The sequence below is a fragment of the Felis catus genome, chromosome E1 (genome assembly GCF_018350175.1).
Source record: "Felis catus isolate Fca126 chromosome E1, F.catus_Fca126_mat1.0, whole genome shotgun sequence".
In the NCBI taxonomy this organism is placed as follows: Eukaryota; Metazoa; Chordata; class Mammalia; order Carnivora; family Felidae; genus Felis; species Felis catus.
Window position 1 is genome coordinate 30,120,322 of NC_058381.1, and position 19,345 is coordinate 30,139,666.

A 19,345-nucleotide genomic window follows, 5' to 3' on the forward strand; every position below is an offset into this window, starting at 1 on the left:
GGGGGCGAACTGAAGTTCAGCAGGTAAAACCAAAGTGGGAATCCTAGAGGAGACTTGGACAGATTTTCTTGTTGGGATTGTTGCTCTCTCAGCTGGCTTCTACTGGTCCTACCTCATGTAGCACTCTTGTCTCAAAGTTATCTGAAAGGCACTACTGACTGTGGACAGCTTTTAGAGTGCCTTCTAAGGACAGGAACTGTGCATTTCTGTCTTTTGTTTTTGGCTGTGCAAAGAGTAGCTACTCAATAGTGATTGCTCAGTGAGTGAATGAATGAATGAATGGTTACCTAATTCTTTACATCTCTACCCCCCAACACAGTTATTATGAGTATTAAGTAAGATAATGTAGATAGTGCACTGTATAAAGTATACATTGTTGTAAAGTTTTAAGTTGTTAAAATGACAATCATGATTATTGTATGAAGCTGAATGTGGCCTCCCCCAAGATATGCCCATGTCCTAATCCCTGGAATTTGTGAATATTGCCTTCTATGATAGAAGAGTAAATATTACCTTGTCTGCCAAACTGGGTGATTCAGTTAAGGATTTTGAGAAGGAAGTTTATCTTGGATTATTGGGCTGGACTCTATTCCAATGACAAATGTCCTCATAAAGACATTCTTACAAGAGTGAGGCAGAGTGAGATTGGCAGACAGAAGAGAAGGAGGCAGTGTGACCACAGAGCAAGAGATTGAAGTGATGTGGCCACAAGTCAAGGAATGGCAGCAGCCACCAGAAGCTGGCAGAAGCAGAGAACATGTTCTTCCCTAGAGCCTCCAGAGGGACTATGGCCTGACCAACACCTTGGTTTCATACTTCCAGTCTCCAGAACTGTGGAAGAATAAGTTTCTGTTGTTTTAAGTCACCTGGCTTGTGGCAATTTGTCTCAGCAGCCCTAAGAAACTAATACAATTATTAATAATCCACATACTCTCTTTGGATAAGATTATTTCAGCCTTATTGCTGAGGATGGATAGTGAGATTTAGCGTATAGATTTTAAAATTGTCTGTATAAACAATGTTTATTTGTTATTTTTTCTCGGTGATGAAGTGGAGAAGTATTAACTGAATAAAAATGTAAAACATTTGTACAGGGAGGCCCGTGGCCTGAGTTTAGCAGACTTAGCTAAGTAGCTCTAAAAGCAGTACAATTTTCACCCATTTTACCTTATACTGTTGATCTAAAAATAACTGACAACATAATCCCCCTGATTTTAAGGTCCAAATTCAGCTTCTAAAGACTTGCTGACACATTTTTAAAAAGAAAGACCATGAACTCCCTAGGTCTGTTGGTTAAAAGTTCTGCATCCATTTCTCACCCTGCCCTTTAAAATTTTTGGTTTTCATCCCATAAATTACACCCTTTCTCTGTGCTCAGGCAAGATAATATTTTTATTAAAATGTAAAGGTGATTGGTTTTCTCACAGCACAGTTACAAGGTGCTTGAGGGGATGATAGATTGGCTATATTTAATGAGCTGTGTTTCTATTACAGCTTAGGAGCATTTGAAGCATTACAGCGTATAAATTATAGCCTAATTGCCCTTTAGGCTTTAGCAGCTCAAAATATGCCAAGCTCCAAGTCTCTACACTGTGACATTTCTGCTGTGTGTGCTGTCTATAAAACCTGTATGCCTTATCTATGAGTTTCTACACCTCCCCTGGTCCAGGCCCTCCCCTTTTCTGGCTGCACTCTTTGGCTTCTTTTCCTCACCATATTTACATAGACTCCCTTGCTCTTTACAGTGTTTGGTTTGTGTAGTGACTTCAACACTGTCTTAGATCTGGAATCATACAAATGCTCTCGTGGCTGGCGGTTGCCTCTGCAGGTTATGGTGTGTGGTGGGCTGAGCTGTGAATGCCAGCGGGTGAGTGGCTGCAGCTGGTTTTCATTCTGAGTGGGAGAGCGGATTGAGAAACCCAACGTAGATAAGGGGAGAGATGATACTGCATTATCTCTAGTCAGTGAAGTTATCTACGTTGGATGGAGCAAAGCAGCCCACTGAAGGCCTGGGTACAGGAGATGATCTGGGTTTACCCTGGCGTAGAAGTGATTTTTTGAACCCTTTGGGAATTGGCTTTTATCCAAGTCTACGTGTACCTGGCTGGCTGGAAGGAGAGTATGTAGAGGGGGCTCTCAAGTTACCTGCTTTGGGAGACTAGAATGGGCTGCAATTTTGAAGAATTGCTGGCCGGGGCTGCCTTTATCCATCCCACTTAATGGTGTGATGAAAGGGAAAAGAGAAAGAGGCAATGGAGCCCTAAGCTAGGTGAAAAAGAATGGAGCAAGGAGTAAGAGTGGGAGTAAGAGTAAGAATGGAGCCAGGAAGTCCTGAGGGGTCTGCGACTGAGAAAGACTGCAAAAAGTCAGCTTTCTTGTTGGATTAACACACTGGATTCAGGGAGGCTTAAGTGGAATAAAAGCAGAAACAGAACCTAAGGCATGGTTATAGAAGTGTTTCTCTAAAAATATTTATGGTTGTTAAAGAAGTCATGAAATATTAGGGCCAACCAGGCCCTTCAAAGTCATTCAGTCCAAATCTTTCATTTTACATACGAGAAAATTGGGGCCCTGGAGAGCAAACAAATTGTCCATTACTCCAAGGCCTATAGGTAGAACTCAGGACTAAAAATGTATGCTTATTGATTTCTGGTCATTGTTTTCTTCTGCTCCATGTCCATTATATTGGGTTCAAAAGATAAGCCGGTCTTTCCTATTCTCATGCCTCATTCTTCCCTTTCCTGCCCCTTCCCCATATCGATGTTGCACGTTTACTGGAAATGAAATAAATGCCATAAATGTTTGAATTTTTGAACACCACGTTCTCAGGTTAAGGAAACATGTGATTTATTAAAAGGTTTATTTCTTTAGTCTGAGAGGTCGTCTAAGGTATCTCATTTACAGAGCGGGAGAAGTAGAATAAGATTTGTCTGCTCACCACTTTGCGAGTGTATTATAATATCGTCTTCCTGAGTTCTCAGTAAGTTCCAAATCAGAGCATTTTTCCTACTTATTAATGAATAAATGAATACATAGTTTACTGCGTACTTACTATGTGCAGGCAGTGTGCTCAGCGCTTTACATGTGCTATCTTTTAGAATTCTTTCAGTAACACTATGTGCTAGTGGTAGTATTACCTTCCCTATTTTACAGATTAGGAGGTTGGACACAGAGGACACAGCATTTCTCTCCTGAATGATTGTAATAGCTTCATATTTGATTTACCTACTTTTGGTCTTCCCCTTAAATCCAGGAATGATATGCAAATTATCTAGTGAGCATAGCCAATGAGAATGAGTGTTTACAAGAAATAACCAGTATGTCCATACCACTGCAAAGGACTATTCCTCACCTTGAATCTATCCTAAGTAGCTATGAGGGCCTATAACTTACTTTCTCCAAGACTTTGGCTAGGGCCCTCTTACCTACAGAATAAAGTACAAATTTCTTACCATAGCCTTTAATAAAGCCCTGTGATCTGATCTCATTGCTCCTTTCATTCCTGCCTACTTTCTCACTACCTTCACTCAATTTATGCCCCAACCAAGTGACTACTTATTATTCCCAAAATACCATTTTTCTATTCTTCCTGCCTTATCTGTTTATACTTTTGCTTTGAATGCCTCTTACTGTAGTCCAACCTGTCCCTCCAGACCCAGCTTGGGTATCAGTTACATCTTCTATGGCTACTTTTCTTATACCCAAAAATATAAGTAAATTTTTACTTCTTTGTGTTGACAAAAAAAGATTTTTTTTGGTACTTTTCTTTTGGCACCTAACTCATTTTAAAAACAGTATTTATACACATTTCTCGTCTATCCTACTGGATTTTAAACTCCTTACAGTCAGGGACCATATCTTATTCAACTCGGTATCTCTCTTGCAGTGCCTGCCATCTGCATGTTCAACAAATATTTACCAAATTGAACTGAACATGTATCATAGTGATATTTATCATGGGATATTACTATTATACTCATTTTGTGACTTGGGTAATATAGGCAGAAAGATCATAAGATTTGTCCAAAGGACTTAGAGGCAATTTCAGGCGAGATTCAAATTGTCTTGATAATTAATTAGTGCCCCTGTCACAAGAACCTGAGGTGTCACTTAGACCATAGACAGGGAGCACATTTTCTGGCCCCTGTAGCCACACATTAAAGCGTCAGCTCTGCCAGAAAGAAGTGTAAACCATGGGGAATCTCAGGTCCAATTGGATTTGAGTTAACATAAACTGGTGGGTCATCTTCTCTGTTTTCTCTGGGATATTGAGTTAATACAATTTTTCTTTCTGTTAGAATTATCAGTGGGCTCCCAGGTAAGAATACTAATCTGATCACTACTTCCTCTGGCAGTGGTTTTTCTCTCCAATATGGGAATCCACCTCTACCCACCATAGTGACTGATGCAGTCCTTAGTAACACTGTGATTTATATGTAGCTCTTTCTTAAGCCTTTGTTTAAAAACTCACATCTTCCTAAACTCCACATTTTAACCAAATCAACAGGCTCTTGCATACTGTTGTCTTTAAGTAAACCCAGATTGCTGTTCTTTCTCATGCTTGGTTCTCATTCCCTCCACCCTGCCACTTCTTCCTTCCTTCCACCTCAGAAGAAATAAACGATTACCTGAATGAAATCTAACACTTGCTGGTGTCTTTGTTTGGCAGCTGCAACCTCGCTGTCTGAGATGGCTTCCCTCAGGGACTGTTGGGTATTCAGAGAATCCAGCTCCACAACAGCAGAAAGGCGGCAATACAGACTAATAAATTTCTCCCTGTAGCTGCAAAAATGAACTGGAAAATGGACAAGCAAAATAAAACATGTTAAGATCTGGTATCAAAATAGAGAAATTCATACCTCAGAGAAAACAAGTTGAATGAAAACATGATTTATTAATCCTATCAGTGGAAAATATTAAGCCATAAATAAATTATAAATGTGCTCTTTAGGGGCCAGTTGTCTGGCTTTAGTCAGACAGTATTCCCTTTTAAGGTTTACCAAGTCCTGGTAAGGCATGGGGAAGTGGGGTTGGCTCAAGCTGCAGTTTATGTTCAGCTCCTAAAGTTGAGGCTGTGTGTAAGTATATATATCTATATCTATATATCTATCTATATATATCCCTCTCTATGTATCTGTGTGTGTGAATATATATATATATATATATATATATATATATATATATATATATTCATTTCTGAGAAAATAAATTTGCTTATCACTTTAAAGGGAAAAAGAAGTCAAGTAGCAATTTGCAACCTAGTTTTGGTTTCCATGTCTGGTTTCCAGTAAGTATCTTATATGCTTCTTTTCAAGGCCAAAAGTCCTTGTATGCAAGGCATACTTCTCTCAGGCTATCTTTTGTCTGGCTGGAAAACTTCCCAGAGGACCTGGTATGATGGGTTTTGATCCTTCTCCTGCCTCTCTGCTTCCCAGCTGCCCTGGAAGGAGATAGACCATTTTTGTCTTTGGCAGACTTGGCCTTCCTCTCTCAAAAGATAATGGGCCAGAGGCCAGGGGAAATAGTCTAACGTTTCTCTCCATCTTGGAGGAGGGAGAGAGGAGTGTGGGACTCAGCCTCATGCAGGTACCCTGAGGTGATCAGATTTTCCATCCTTCTCTACCTGGCTCTGATCACATACCATAACATTAGATTCCAGTGGGCTGAGGAAAGCATCCTGAATCATAGTGTAGTACCAGTTTCTTCCTGGCCATTGTTGAATTTGCAGACTCACTTTCCAGGAACCTCATTTACTCTGTGTGTCTCTGACTTTCCTAGTTTGTTCCATGCTTTGGAAATAGGGCTGTTATAACTCCAAAATTGGTGGAAACATTTCTATTCTGGCTTCTTTAGTGAAGAATTCTAGGAAGAACATCTAATTGCTGCCCTTGGGCCTCTTTGCTTTTGATTCCAAAGACCTAGACCTGGACATTTAGGGAAGCTAAAACCACACTACCTTAAAACGAGGCATCTTGTCATCTCCACACCTCAGTAGGAAGCCCTACTTCTCTGTAGAGTGAGAGATTTCTGTGCACCTTACGATTTCCATCTTACCGCTGCCTACTTGCTTGCTTGATTTCCTCCTAGGATGAATCTCTGGTGTGTGTAAGGATAATCTGCTCTGTTTGTGTTTCCTCATATGGAAGTAGAAGAGAAGAGTGGAGTGAGGGCTTCTGTGGATCATCCTTATTCCAAGTGTGCACCATTTAAAGGAGGTGTTTCTCAGTTCTAGGCTTGGTTTTTCTCTCTGGTATCATCAGATCCTTCCTTCCCACTTCCTGTGCAGCACTTCTTTGCCTAACTAATTTCATAGAAGAACTAATTTCATGGAACCTCTCTGGAAATGACAAACTATTGAACTTCTCCCAAAACACCTACTTTTCATGCTATTTCCCTGCTTAAAGACTTCTACAGAGCTCCTTCTTGACTTCAGGACAAAAATCAAACCTCTTTTTAAAACATTTTTTAATATTTATTTTTGAGAGAGAGAGAGAGAGAGAGAGAGTGCGAGCGAGCATGAGCGGGAGAGGGACAGAGATAGAGAGAGACACAGAATCCAGAGCAGGCTCCAGGCTCCAGGCTGTCAGCCCAGAGGCCCAACGCATGGCTTGAACCCACGAACCATGAGATCATGACCTGGGCTGAAGTCAGATGCTTAACTGACTGAGCCACCCATGCTCCCCAAACCTCTTATCACCATAAGGAAAGAACCTTGCGATATAGGATTTGAATATATCTTCAATCATATCTTCCTTCTATCATGCAGCCACCCTTCACCCTCCACTCGAGTTGATCCTAAACTTCGATCAGGCTGAATTTATTACAAGTCTTGTTACACTTCCATACTTTCGCACATGCCTTTTCCTTGTCCTCAAATACCCTTTCCTACCAGTGTCTTCAGGTCACACCAATATCCTCAGGTCAGCTTCTTCTGATACTCTAAGATCCAGTTTAAAACTGTGTCTTCTCTGCAGTGAAATCTTCACTGACACCTCTTCCTCTGCAGGTGGAATTAGTTTCTCTTTTGTGCTCCTGGAGCACTTGTTTCTAAATGTATCGGGACACTTACCCTGCTTGATTATAATTACGTGTTTACTTGAATGCCTTGGTATTAGACTGTGATTTCTGGGAGGGCAACAGTCATGTCTCCTATTTTTATTTCCTCAAAATCTGGAACATTATAACTTCTCAATTGATGTTTATTGATTGAATGAACAACAACAAAAAAATGCATATCCTGGTCGGAAGAGGGCAGACCCTTCCTCCAAAGTGTCCTCTTTCCCTCTGTCTCTGTGCTCTTGATTTTCCTGTTTTGAAAGGTGTATTTCAGGTCTGTGATATTTGCTGGCAGTTCTACAGGAAAGAGTCACCATTACTTCGTAGCTTACTCTTGACCCTTGTAACTCCCTGAATGTGTCTTTATGCCTTTCAAGGAGGGATTATATCCTGTTAGCACTTGACAGATGTCCTCTCTTGGCTGGAGAGTGAAGAGAGTGAAGTGTCTCACAGTCTGCCTTTCCAAACCAAGTTGGAAAAAAAAGAAAGGAAATAAAGAAAAGAAAAAAAAAATCCGTTTTTTCTCTTCTCTCTAAAATATGAAGATAGGGAGATTAGGGAGAGGCACTAAAGAATTTCTTTAAAAGAAACACTATCAGTCCCATATGAATTCTAAAACGCCAGGGTGTCCATAACTTTCTCTTGTTGTGTCTCCTTGTGGTAGGAGCCTTGGATCAGTGGGTGGTCTCACAGTGCCCACACCAACCCCTCCCACCCCGTGCCACTCACCACAGTGAGCTGTAAGGACCTTTCAACTACAGCGCCTCACTTTCCCGCACTAGTGGTTTTTATCCAGAGCCTTTAATGTTACTTTAACAAATGTTACTTTAACATAGTCTTTTGTGGTTTAGCAATGATACATTTGGTAGCCATCACAGAGAAGGGGAGGATAGACTGGAAGCTTCTAATTTTTTTTCTAATGTGAATCACATGCATTTAACAGACAGAATGGTATAAGGGTACAACAATGCATTATCTGGACCACATGATTTGTTAGTAATTTATATACTATGTCTAATTTTCTGCGGTGTTTTTTTTCTCTCCCTCTTTTTTGCATATAAGATAGTGACAGACTAAAATGCATTCAGCACCAACACTAGAAGTTGGATTAGGAGTATCATAGAGTAGAAAGTACTTGCGTTTAGGTGTCAGAATTGGGTTTGAATCATAGTTCTGTCAGTTCCTACCTGCGTGGCAGTGGGCATGTAATCTCTGGGAGCCTCAATTTTCCCACATCTAAGACTGATAGTAATGCCTGCTTATGATTAACTCATATCGTATACTTACAGTGCCCATCACAGCATGTAGCACATATCATAAGCAAAATAATTTTTTCTTCACACCCTTGCCCCAACCCTTTAGAAAGAATGAGGCATTTCGAGTTAGAATATTAGAACAGGATTGAGAGTAGAATATTCTTCTTAAGATCTTTAACTTAGTAAAATCCTAATAAGTCTGGGTCATGGAGCCTAGTTTAGAAGCTAAAAAATCAATACGGTTACCTCCGGGGGTGAATTTAGTTCCATGACTTCTTTGCCAAGGTGTCGGAAAGAACCCGGGCACAAGATGCCCCTCTAAAGATTCCTGGTAGTGAAGGAGTTGACAGTTGGAATTCAGGAATGGTATCCTAAATCATGAAAAATGGGCCTTAGGAATGAGGGTTGAGACTGTGCCATTTCTTGTAAGCCTGTGGCCTGGATTCCATTAGGCTCAATGCCTGGATATCCCACAGGCACCTCAAAACTCATCATTTGTCAAACTGAACTCATCATCTTTACCCTCCCCCAAACCTGTTCCTCCCCTCATCTTTCCTATTTTGGTAGATGGCAACATTATCCATCTCAGCACCCTATTCAGACTCTGTGGCTCCTTCACCTTGCTCTTCAACCACATTAGATCAATCACAAAGTCCTGTTGATTTTAACTCCTAAGTTCCTCTTGCCTCTGCTTTCTCTTCTACACCCCTCCTGTGGCAGTTTTGGTTCCGGCTCTTATCATTGCCACCTGGACCACTCTCTCAGCTGTCTCGTTGACTCTAGCCCCAGCACCCCCTGCCCTCGCTTTTGCTGTTCTGCAATCCATCTTCCACAGAGCTGCTAAAATCCAGTAAGACCATATTATTCCTTTTTAAAAAATCTTTTCATGACTTCCCATTGCCTACATGATAAAATCTAACTTCTTTAGGATGGCATAGGTAGCCCTTTGTGATTCTGACCTTTTTAATATTTAGTTTCATCTCCTGTCACTCTTTTCAGGTGCCTTAAGCATCTGGCATAATGAGCCACTAAGAGTGTACTTAATTGGACTGCATTTCCTCAGGTTTTTAAGCCTTTGTGCATGTTGTTCCTTCTGTTTAAAATGATTTTCCTTTTTAGCTCTGCCTTTCCTTTCCTTTTCTGAATGTTTCTTTTTTTCTAAATATATATATATTAAATTTTTTTTTTTACATTTATTTATTTTTGAGAGGCAGAGGCAGACAGAGCACATATGGGGGAGGGGCAGAGGGAGAATCAGACACAGAATCCGAAGCAGGTTCCAGGCTCTGAGCTGTCAGCACAGAGCCCGATGTGGGGCTTGAACTCACAAACCGTGAGATCATGACCTGAGCTGAAGTCAGATACTTAACCGACTGAGCCACCCAGGCGCCCTATATAAGTGTGTGTGTGTGTGTGTGTGTGTGTGTATATATATATATGTGTGTGTATGTGTGTGTGTGCATATATATATATATATATTTAATGTTTATTATTTTTGAGAGAGAGAGAGACAGAGAGCAAGCAGGGAAGGAGCAGAGAGAGGGGGAGACACAGAATCCGAAGTAGGCTCCAGGCTCCGAGCTGTCCGCCCAGAGCCTGACGTGGGGCTTGAACTCACCGACCACGAGATCATGACCTGAGCTGTAGTCAGCCACCCAACCGACTGAGCCACCCAGGCGCCCCTCACTATATTTTTTGAAGTTCATTTTTTTGTTTACTTATTTATTTATTTATTTAGAGGGAATGAGTGGGGGAGGGGCAGAGAGAGGGGGACAGAGGATTCAAAGTGGGCTCCATGCCGATAGTAGAGGGCCTGATGTGGGGCTTGAACTCAACGAATCGTGAGATCATGACCTGAGCCAAAGTTGGACCCTTAACTGACTGAGCCACCAAGGCGCCCCCCCCTCCCCCCTTTTTGGATGTTTCTTTCTAATTCAAGATCTAGCTCAAATATTATTTCTTTAAGGAAGGATTAGGTGTCTTTCCTTTGAAGTTCAATAGCCCACCTTTTATAGCCAGGCTTTCATTATATTGGGACTTTTGGTATAGATTTCTGTATCCTCTACTGGGTTCTAGGCTTCTGGTGGGCAGACTTTGTCTTATTAACATCTGTATGTTCAGCCCCAGCACAGTACTTGGCATACAGTGGAAACTAGGAAATGTTTGTTGAATGAAAAATGCAGCCAAACACTTAAGTATGAAATATATACCAGGCTTCAAACTGTTTTTTAAAAATCCCCCAGTTTTATAATCTTGCTAGTCCAATCAGCTTGAGTCACAGAGCCAAGGAAATAAATAAATTCAACTTTTCTTATCATGGGCCTGCTGTCAACTGTGACTGCCCATAGGGTCAGGACAGGGCCACCTCCTCAGTGCAGGCGAGGCAAATCCTCAAGATGGCACATCATTAGACAGAATTTCTAAGAGCTCATGACACGGCTTTTTCCTTTTGTTTCTGGGAACAGTTTAAATAGTGACCCTTGTCAGTCCCCAGGCACGTGCTTTGTTACTGCCGCTGAGTGCTATCCTGCTCCTATCCAAAGGATGGGATGGGCGGAGTGTCAGCTCTCAGGCTAAGCAGAGGGAGTAGACTGGACCTTGTACCACCTTGCCTTAGCTCCACCTTTCTCACAGAGATCTCACGATATCTCCGTGACAGTCTCCTTGTCCCCTACAAGTAATCCTGTGAGAGAATAGCCTATGGGTTTGCCCCAGTCTAGTGTTTACTCGAGGAGACAGAGGGCTAAGCTCCTTTATCATTTTGTCCTTACTAGATCTATTTAGTGCTAGAATAGGCGCGGACAGTTTTCCGTAGCTGGTTAGCAAGTTATCTGTGATCAATCAGGCTGCTGTCAGGAACGTGGTCACTTTGCCAAATCTCATATCCTTTTGTTGGGACAGGGGTGACTTGTACAAGTCAAACGGAAATACAGTGTAAACTTTTTTATAATTTACCTGTGCCAGTAACTTGCACCTTTTCAAGTTTCATTTAAAATTCCTGTGTTCTTACGATTTTCTGAGTTCTGATTGAATTTTCAGTAACGTTCTCTTTCTCAGAAGTGCTTAGTGTGTCTGTTGATCTTTTACTATGGATCTATCAATGGAAGACAGAAGTCCCTACTTGTAAAAAACAAGTAAAAATTGCTTAGCATCTTTCTTGAGGGCTTAGGCCCACTATATAGTAAGCTCTTAGAAGTTCCTATAGAAATTGTTATTAAATGCTTAGTGGGCTAAAGTCTAATGGAAGAAGTATGATAATTTTCTTGTGGAAAGCTTTGATTGCTTTTGGGGATAAGATAGAGTCTGTCATGGTTCTTACTAAGGCTGAGAAATATTTTAAAAATTGTTGCTAGTGGTGCTGAAGTATAATAGACATTGTACTAGTGTGTGTTAATTTCCTGCTACTGGCAACATTTCCTCCTGATCTCTAGAAAAGACTAATAGAATTATGTATGTCAGTGGAACCAAGCCCAGTCAAGTGATCTTTTCTGGAAACTTATATTGTTCTCATTAATCAGTTGGATCACCAATGGTATGGTAATGAAGGAGGACCAGGAGAATATGAAGGTATATTTTATTCTAGGAAAAAAATATTTTAAAGTCAGGAACTATTGAGACCCAGGCTTTGATCTATGGCTTGGCTTTCATAGATGAAGAATAGTATCTTACAGTCATATTGTTTTTAGTATTAAGAAGAGGTAAGATATGTCAAAGAGATAGGTCCTCTTGGATTCTATGATACTATGATAACTACATCTCTAGTTCTGTAAATTCCTCAAATGTCTTTTTCTCTGTGTTCTAGGCAATACTACTTCAAGTGTGGTCCATGGATTGTATCAGCACAGTATCAGCGGAGAGCTTGTTAGAAAAACAAATTCTCTAGTCCCCGTCCCAGCATCTCTGGGGTGGGACTCCAGGTCTCTTTTCACATGCTCTCCAAGTGATTCTTACACACATTAAAGTTTGGGAAGCAGTGGTCTAGAGCATCATATCCTAAAGTGTGTTTTCTTAGTTTTTTTGTAAGTGCCACACCAAAAATTGTTCCAATCATGGTCAATTTGGAAACTGCTAGGTTAAACAAAGTTAAGCTTTTTAGTTTCCATTATTATTATTATTATTATTATTATTATTATTAATTATTATTATTATTATTATTTTGTGGGGGGCTACCAGATTTTGCAGAGCTTCTAATATGTTACTCTGCTGTTCAAAATTCTCTTGTGGACTTCTAGCACACTTAAAGTACAATCCAGAGTTATCATGGATAATCCAAAGGTCTTATCATGGCCTGTAGGACCCTGCATGATCTAGCCATTGACTCTCTGATCTCATTTCCTGTCTTTGTTGCTCTTGCTTAGTACACTTCACCGCCTACGCTGATCTTTTAGCCAAGCACACTCTTACTTTAAAGCCTTTGCACCTGTTCTTCCCACTGTATGGAAACCTCTGGTCCCTCCTCACATGTTTCTTCTATAGAGAGACCTTCCCAGGTCATCCTGTACAAAACCGTAGCTCCGGTCACTTCACTCAAGCCCCTTACCCTAATTTGTTTTTCATTATAGCCCTCACAACTGTCTGACATGTACAGTATTGATTGTTCAATTGTTTACTGTTTGTCTCCTCCACAAGAATGTCTGCTTCATGGGGAGTTTGTTCATCACAGATTCTTTGGTACCTGGACTAGTGCCTGACCCATGGTAAGTTACTTAGTAAATATTTACTGAATTAATGAACAAATGAGTGGAGAGAGGATATTGTAGAGAGTAACAGCAATAGGACAAAGTGTGGCTGCCCAGGAAAAGTGCTTGAGCCTCCCAGAAGGCAGGATAGAGAGGACACTTTGAGGGTCAATCCTCAGGGTCTTGGGAGTCCTACACTATTATGAGTGATCTGAAATCATTGATTGTCACTGTGAAGACCAATGAGTGTTTTTGCTTGTAATCATGGAACAATGATGACCATTTCACACAGAATGGACACTCAGCTCTCCGTTGAAGTATTTCCTTAGGTCTTTTCTCTGTCAATGATCTGTCCCTGGGAAATCATTAACTTTCATGGCATCAGCTGTTATTAATAGACACTGGCCAAATTTCTGTTTAGTACCCAACTTGCTCTCTTGCATTTTACTGCCAAATGGACATGTCCACTTGGATGAATTCACACTTCGCATTCAAGACAGAGCTAAAAGCATCATTTTCTTCCCTCAGCCATTGCCTCTCTGATTTCCTTACTGTGGATAATGGCAGCAGTATGCTCATAGTCTTTGAGGCTGAAAGCCATGAGAGTACTAGAAGTCTGTAGATTTCACCTTTTCTCATTCAAACAGTTGCTCAGTCTTTTGTATTACTCCTGATGTTTCTTAATCTGTATTTGTTTCCTTTTTGGGGGGTTTTGTTTCTACCCTACTATTGGACTATTATAATAACTCCTGAACTATCCACCAACCCTGCTCTCGATCCATCTTAAACAGATTCCTCAGCCCGACTCTTAAGATACTGCCCTGTATGGCCATGACTTGCCCATAACCTCTATGTCCACTATTTCCTCACATCATTTCTCTGATCTAGCCAAACCGGACCACTTGTTCCTTTCCTGACTCTTTCTGAGATCTTCTGTTCCATGTCTTTGCTCATTCTGCTCCCCCTGACAAGAAAGCTTTTCCTATTGTCCATGTTTGTTAACATCTTGTCCATTCTTTAACACCCACGTCAGATATCCTGTCCTCCAAGGTGGCTTTCTGCTATAGTATTTGAGAAAAATGTGTTTTCTTTTCTTTTTTCAATATCACTTAATACTTACGATTTTGGCATATCCTACCTCATTTAATAGTAATTTGTATCCTTATTTTACTCCCTACCACTGTACTGAAAGCCCCTTGCAGGCAGAGCCTTTGTCCTACTCATCTCTGAATCTCCACAGTAGGTATCTAATATATATTTATTGACTTGAAATGAAATACCATGACCCAGACTGTATTTTGTAACAGCAGTGCAGTCATGTCATGGACTAATAATGTTCTTTGGGTGGGGAACTCATTGGATGGGGTCATATTCACATCCAGGCCTCTTGAGAGTGGCATGGCCAGTGTTATTAATCATTTGATAGAGAAAGGTGCAGAAAGGTTAAGTGATTGCCAGTGTCACACAATAGGGGACCCAGGACTCTCAAGTCCCGGTCTGCAAATCAGATTCAGGCTTCTCTTAATAATTCTTCCTCTTCTGGAAAATAATAATTGCTATTCTAGCTTTTTGGCATCTGACCTGCTCAGAGCAAGGGAAACAGAGAGGCTTAATCCATTTATCCTCAAGGGATAAATTCAGATTCAGATGCCCAGGTCTCAGAATGGCAGTTGCCCTGTCTGCTGCTAAATCTGGTGGCTCGGGAGCAATCCAAAGTGTGTGTGCCTCCATTCTACCCATGCAGCCACTCACCCCCCACAAATCCTACAATTCATCTGAACTGACGGAATTCTTGCTAATTGCCTCTTATTGGTCTGTTATAAGATGAAGCATGGGGAAGAGACAAAGCCTCCCTATTCACATTCTCAGTGGGCAGCAGGGGTCTCTGTAAAACTAGAGAAACTGGGGCCCAGGCTATTCATTTCTGAAAGTCAGGATAAGATCTTCCATCATTCAGAATTCCACATTATAATCACAATATTGCATCCTGGGAGACCCTGTCAATTTTTTTTCAAATGGTCTGCTAGAAATTTAAAGCCTATTTAATATTAGAGTCTATTTAATAAATTAGCACTAATTGACTTTTTTTCCCTTCAGAGTGATACACACTTTATATTTTAATTTCACCATTTTTTCCCCAGTTGGAGATGAGAGAGAGAGGGAGGGAGGGAAGGAGGGAGGGGCAGTGCTTTTCATGAAAACATCAGTTCTTAATATTTATGTTTTAAGAAAGCAAAGGGAAGGCAAGAACTGCAGCCTGATAACTGAACACTCTGTTTAGAACCCCCTCCTCTCCAATGGGCCTTAGCTAGGTTTCAATAATTATTGCTCCGGCACATAGTCTTGGAGCTTTGCTCTCTCTCAGACTTGTACACAGTTCTAGGAAGGGTTGTTGCCAAAGCCATCATGTGATTTATTGACCCTCCACTGGGACAAGGGGAACAGATATAACTTTGTGATTTTATTATAAGGAGGCTGGGTTAATATTTCTAGGTGAAACAAGCTACTATACCAAGTTCAAACATCTGAAGAGGGAGGTTAAGAAACCCTGAGTGTGGGGTGTAAGGATTATTCTGTCCTGGGGCTGTACAGACGTCGTCTGAGGCAGGGAGCAGGAGAAGAAAGGACACATTGTGACCCATTTCCAACACCTCCTGTGTGTAGAGGCGGAAGTTCCTTGCCTGCAGAGGGACACGCGCGGAGGAAAAATAGGAGAGTTACAACATGGCACTTACATAAACAACACCAAACTGGCATAAAACATCTAACAAAATTACACGACTTCAAGCTTGGAATTTTTATACAACATAAATATTAGGGTTCAGCCCATTTAATAATGCTATATAAAATCAAGATTTAAGGCAGTAATGTTCCACATAAACTCTGAAAACAACATTTATGCTTCTTATAAAAGCAGAAAATGATTGCATTCTGTGGGCTTTTCAAAATGATGAATATAATTACATGAAGCAACAAAAATGGATTGAATTAAAAATCTACTAGTTTCAATTTAAGTTGGTTAAGGGGGAAAAATGTAGTTTCTGGCCAAGGGCTGAAAAAATTTTACAAGTATCCAAAAAAAAAAAAAAAAAAAAATGTTGTGTGCACTCTTAGGCAGTTAGGCAGCCCTCTCTCAACATGTGTATGTAGCCCAAGAGTCACCAATGAAATATGAGCTGCTTCGAACCTGCTAAGCTCAAGAAACCCTTTAATAGTATCTACTGTCACAAGTAGAGCTGGTATTTTTTTTTTTTCCCCTCCTGAGTACACGGCCACCCCTGGAATAATCCAGTTGCTCCCCTAGTGCCTTTATAGCATCTTGTGCAATTTATTCTTCATCAGTGTTCGCTATTTTGAACTAACCTTGCAGTACTGACTTATAATCAGAGCAGTACCCCAATAGAACACTTGGAGTCTCTAATCTATGTCCCTGTGTCCATGGGTCGGAGGCCAAGTCTAGGTTGTTGCTCTGTTATTTAAGAGAGCCGGTCACTCCTGTGATGGTCTTCCTATTTTAACATGGCTAACATGGTTGGTGTGTGTGTGTGTGTGTGCGTGCGCACACTGGGTAGGGGGAGATGGTGAACCTAGGCCAAAAAGAAAAAAAAGAGAAAAGAATTCAACCTAATGCTACATCATGTTAACTTACTAGACAGAGCCTAATAAACTTTTACTATTCTCTTCTGTGCCAACAGTTTTTTCTTGAAGTTGCTTATTAGTGAAGGTTAGATTTGCACATTTCAATTTGAATACAATAATTTTGACGGTACATTTTCTGTTTGTGAAAAGACAGCATGGCATACCCTTGCCATTGCTATTAGATTATACTACCACTAGTCTGATGTTCTTAGACAAATCATTTATACATCTAACTATGCACTTATTTACATGTTCTCCTTGACTTGTGCTATCCTGAAGCTGAGACTTGGTGTCTTTTCAAGGTGGGCTAGCCAGTGATTTTTCCTTGCTTGACCAGACCACAATAATGCTGGGTCCAGAGCCTTGGAAGAGGTCAATATGGAGGAGATACAGAAAAGGGGCAGAAGTACAGTGTGTGTCCATTTGTAGGCATCAAAGTGTGCAACATGTGCAAAGTGGTATTTAAATCAATGAAAACAAACATATCAGTTTTTTTTTTTTAACCTCTTAGTTTTATACCACAATGCAGTTTCCATCAGCTATGAAAAGAAGATAAAAATGGTAAAGACTAGTACCTGGTGTAGAGGTATATTGATCTGCTTAAGGAGAGCTTTCACTGCCATCTGGAGCTCGTAGAAGAACAATTGCATGGGGCAGTCAGAAGTATGATCCACACTTTCCATAGATTCAGAGCCAGAAAGCTTTTGGACCCATTCCCACTCCTCTCTGTATGTTGAGTCAAGTTAAAATTAGAAATATAACAAAAGTTCAGAACACAGCTCAGAACATTTTTAGTGTATATGTCCAGAACCCAGATAACCATTTTTTGGTGGTTAAAACTCAATACAATTCATAAAATTTGAACTTTTTGCCACCCAAATGGAGTTTAAAATGAGCTTTTTTTCTAATATAAGCTTAGTTCACCTATCAAACCACATATACCTCAGAACAGCAGGTCTAATTTGTATCAGTCAGTTTTTGAGATTGGAGCTTTGAAATATTTGCTAATAATTTCCTGACTGTCTTCATTTTTCTTTCCCTGAAGATCCTCTGTGAGTTCTAAGACCCTGCATTTTACCACAGGGGCATCTGCTGGTTAATTCAGCAGTTGGGTAACCACAGGACTCTGGTCCAACTCAGCCAACAAACCACATGGCACATTTCAACCCCGGCCTGTTGTAATCGTGGGGACTATTTTGGTTTCTTTCCCCTTCCAAGAGCTTGAGGAGAATCACAAACAGGAACACCAGACAATTCCAATAAAAGGAACCAGGGGACACACATCACTGGTTCCATCCTCCTTTCAAAGTAGTCATCTGTGTCTTTATTCTGTGTGCTCTGTAATCCTTCCTAATGAACTTTTCCAAATGTCATGCAGAAGGGCAAGGAAAAGAATGATGGTGGGAGAAAACACATCTGGTTTGTCCCCCAAAGGCCGCTCTTCAAGAGGAGCTTGAAAAGATCAAGGTAAATGCCTCCTCGGAACATTGTTTCCACAGGTATTCCAGCACAAGTCTCTAAACACGTTCATTTGGCCCAGTTTCTCCTCTTTCTAACTCTGCAGGGAGCAGCAGTATGCACTCAGGAGCAGGCCAGAGAGGAAAGGAAAGCCCTCCTCTCTGGGGACGGAAAGAGAGGAGGTGCTAACATATGTTCCCACTCGTGTGAAAACCCTCTGAGGGCTCTCCCCAGTGGGTTTACCAGCCTGGGCTCCAATCTGTGTGTCAGAAAATGAAATCGATTGTGACATGAGCTTTTCATCAGAAAACAATCTCTTTTAACCAACTATCCTCTTGGAAAAGTGTCTGTTTTCAAGATCTCTGTTTCATTTCAATTCCCACACTGGAAAATACTATGGAAAATCTACCGTATTGTCCCAATAAGAGAAACAAAATAAAAATTAAATCCTACTTCAATCTGGGCGTGCGGTTGGCTCCACAAATAATTGAAATCTTTGAGAACCTGCTTGGGAGTTAATTTCTTTTCTCCCATCACTGATATTGAACTAAATGAGGGGGTTCTGACTGGCACATTCACAAAACCTAAAGGAGCACATTGCTAAAATAGCATCTGTAATAAAATTAGAGAATAAATTACCAGTAGGAATACCATGAAACATCTACCACTAACTAAGCAGTTTAGTCTATAAGGATGAGAGAAATGGAACTGGCAAGAGTGAAGGCTACTGGAATCTTTTGTAAAAATTAAACTTGGATCCTTGTCAAGAAGAAATTAGTTGGTATAACCACTAAAAGATAGAGTCTAAACCTTTAAGACACAAATCTAGCAAATGGATGAAAGTAACCATTGCTGAGTCAACCCACAAATGAGCCATGTAACCTCTTGGGAGGGACTGATAAGATAACCAAAGTTGATTGTAGAAGTGACCACCAGATGGCAGACTTAAAGTCTAGGTGTGGTTGATAAGTGAAAGATGAGAATATGGCAGCTAGTGAGTTTTTGAAGAGATCATCATTATTTCCTTCACTGTCATCAAATAGTATTTAAAAAACATCATGAGACACTATAGTTAATAAGCTCTTGCCACCTTATGGACCAAATTTTAAATGACCCAAGTTAGGAATCTCTTTTGGTTAAGCAAATCCATAGGTATAACTAGAATCTGGGCATCTAATTTGTATTCTAAAGCCTAAGGATCCCTGGAGAGTTGTTTTTCTTATCTATTCTTTACTTTTTTTTTTTTTTTTTTTTTTT

General features: G+C 40.6%; 1 protein-coding gene and 1 long non-coding RNA gene across 15 annotated transcripts in view; one reads left to right on the forward strand and one right to left on the reverse strand.

Annotated features, from left to right (window-relative positions):
- The window catches only part of ANKFN1 (ankyrin repeat and fibronectin type III domain containing 1), a 603,208-nt gene that overhangs the window by 23,359 nt on the left and 560,504 nt on the right, over window positions 1-19,345 (reverse strand). For all 8 annotated transcript variants that reach the window (XM_045044941.1, XM_045044939.1, XM_045044940.1 and 5 more), the window contains 3 exons: window positions 17,206-17,356; window positions 15,504-15,672; window positions 4,629-4,795 (listed from right to left, as the gene is read on the reverse strand). In XM_045044941.1, the coding sequence (XP_044900876.1) occupies window positions 4,629-4,795; window positions 15,504-15,672; window positions 17,206-17,356 (487 nt within the window). The remainder of the gene's footprint in view (window positions 1-4,628; window positions 4,796-15,503; window positions 15,673-17,205; window positions 17,357-19,345) is intronic.
- The window catches only part of LOC109494314, a 78,921-nt gene continuing 69,681 nt past the window's right edge, over window positions 10,106-19,345 (forward strand). For 6 of the 7 annotated variants that reach the window (XR_006589758.1, XR_006589755.1, XR_006589754.1 and 3 more), the window contains exon 1: window positions 17,353-18,097. This is a non-coding gene — a long non-coding RNA (uncharacterized LOC109494314). Of the gene's footprint in view, window positions 13,010-17,352; window positions 18,098-19,345 lie in introns of those variants that run through there. The other variant, XR_006589756.1, reaches the window with a different exon arrangement.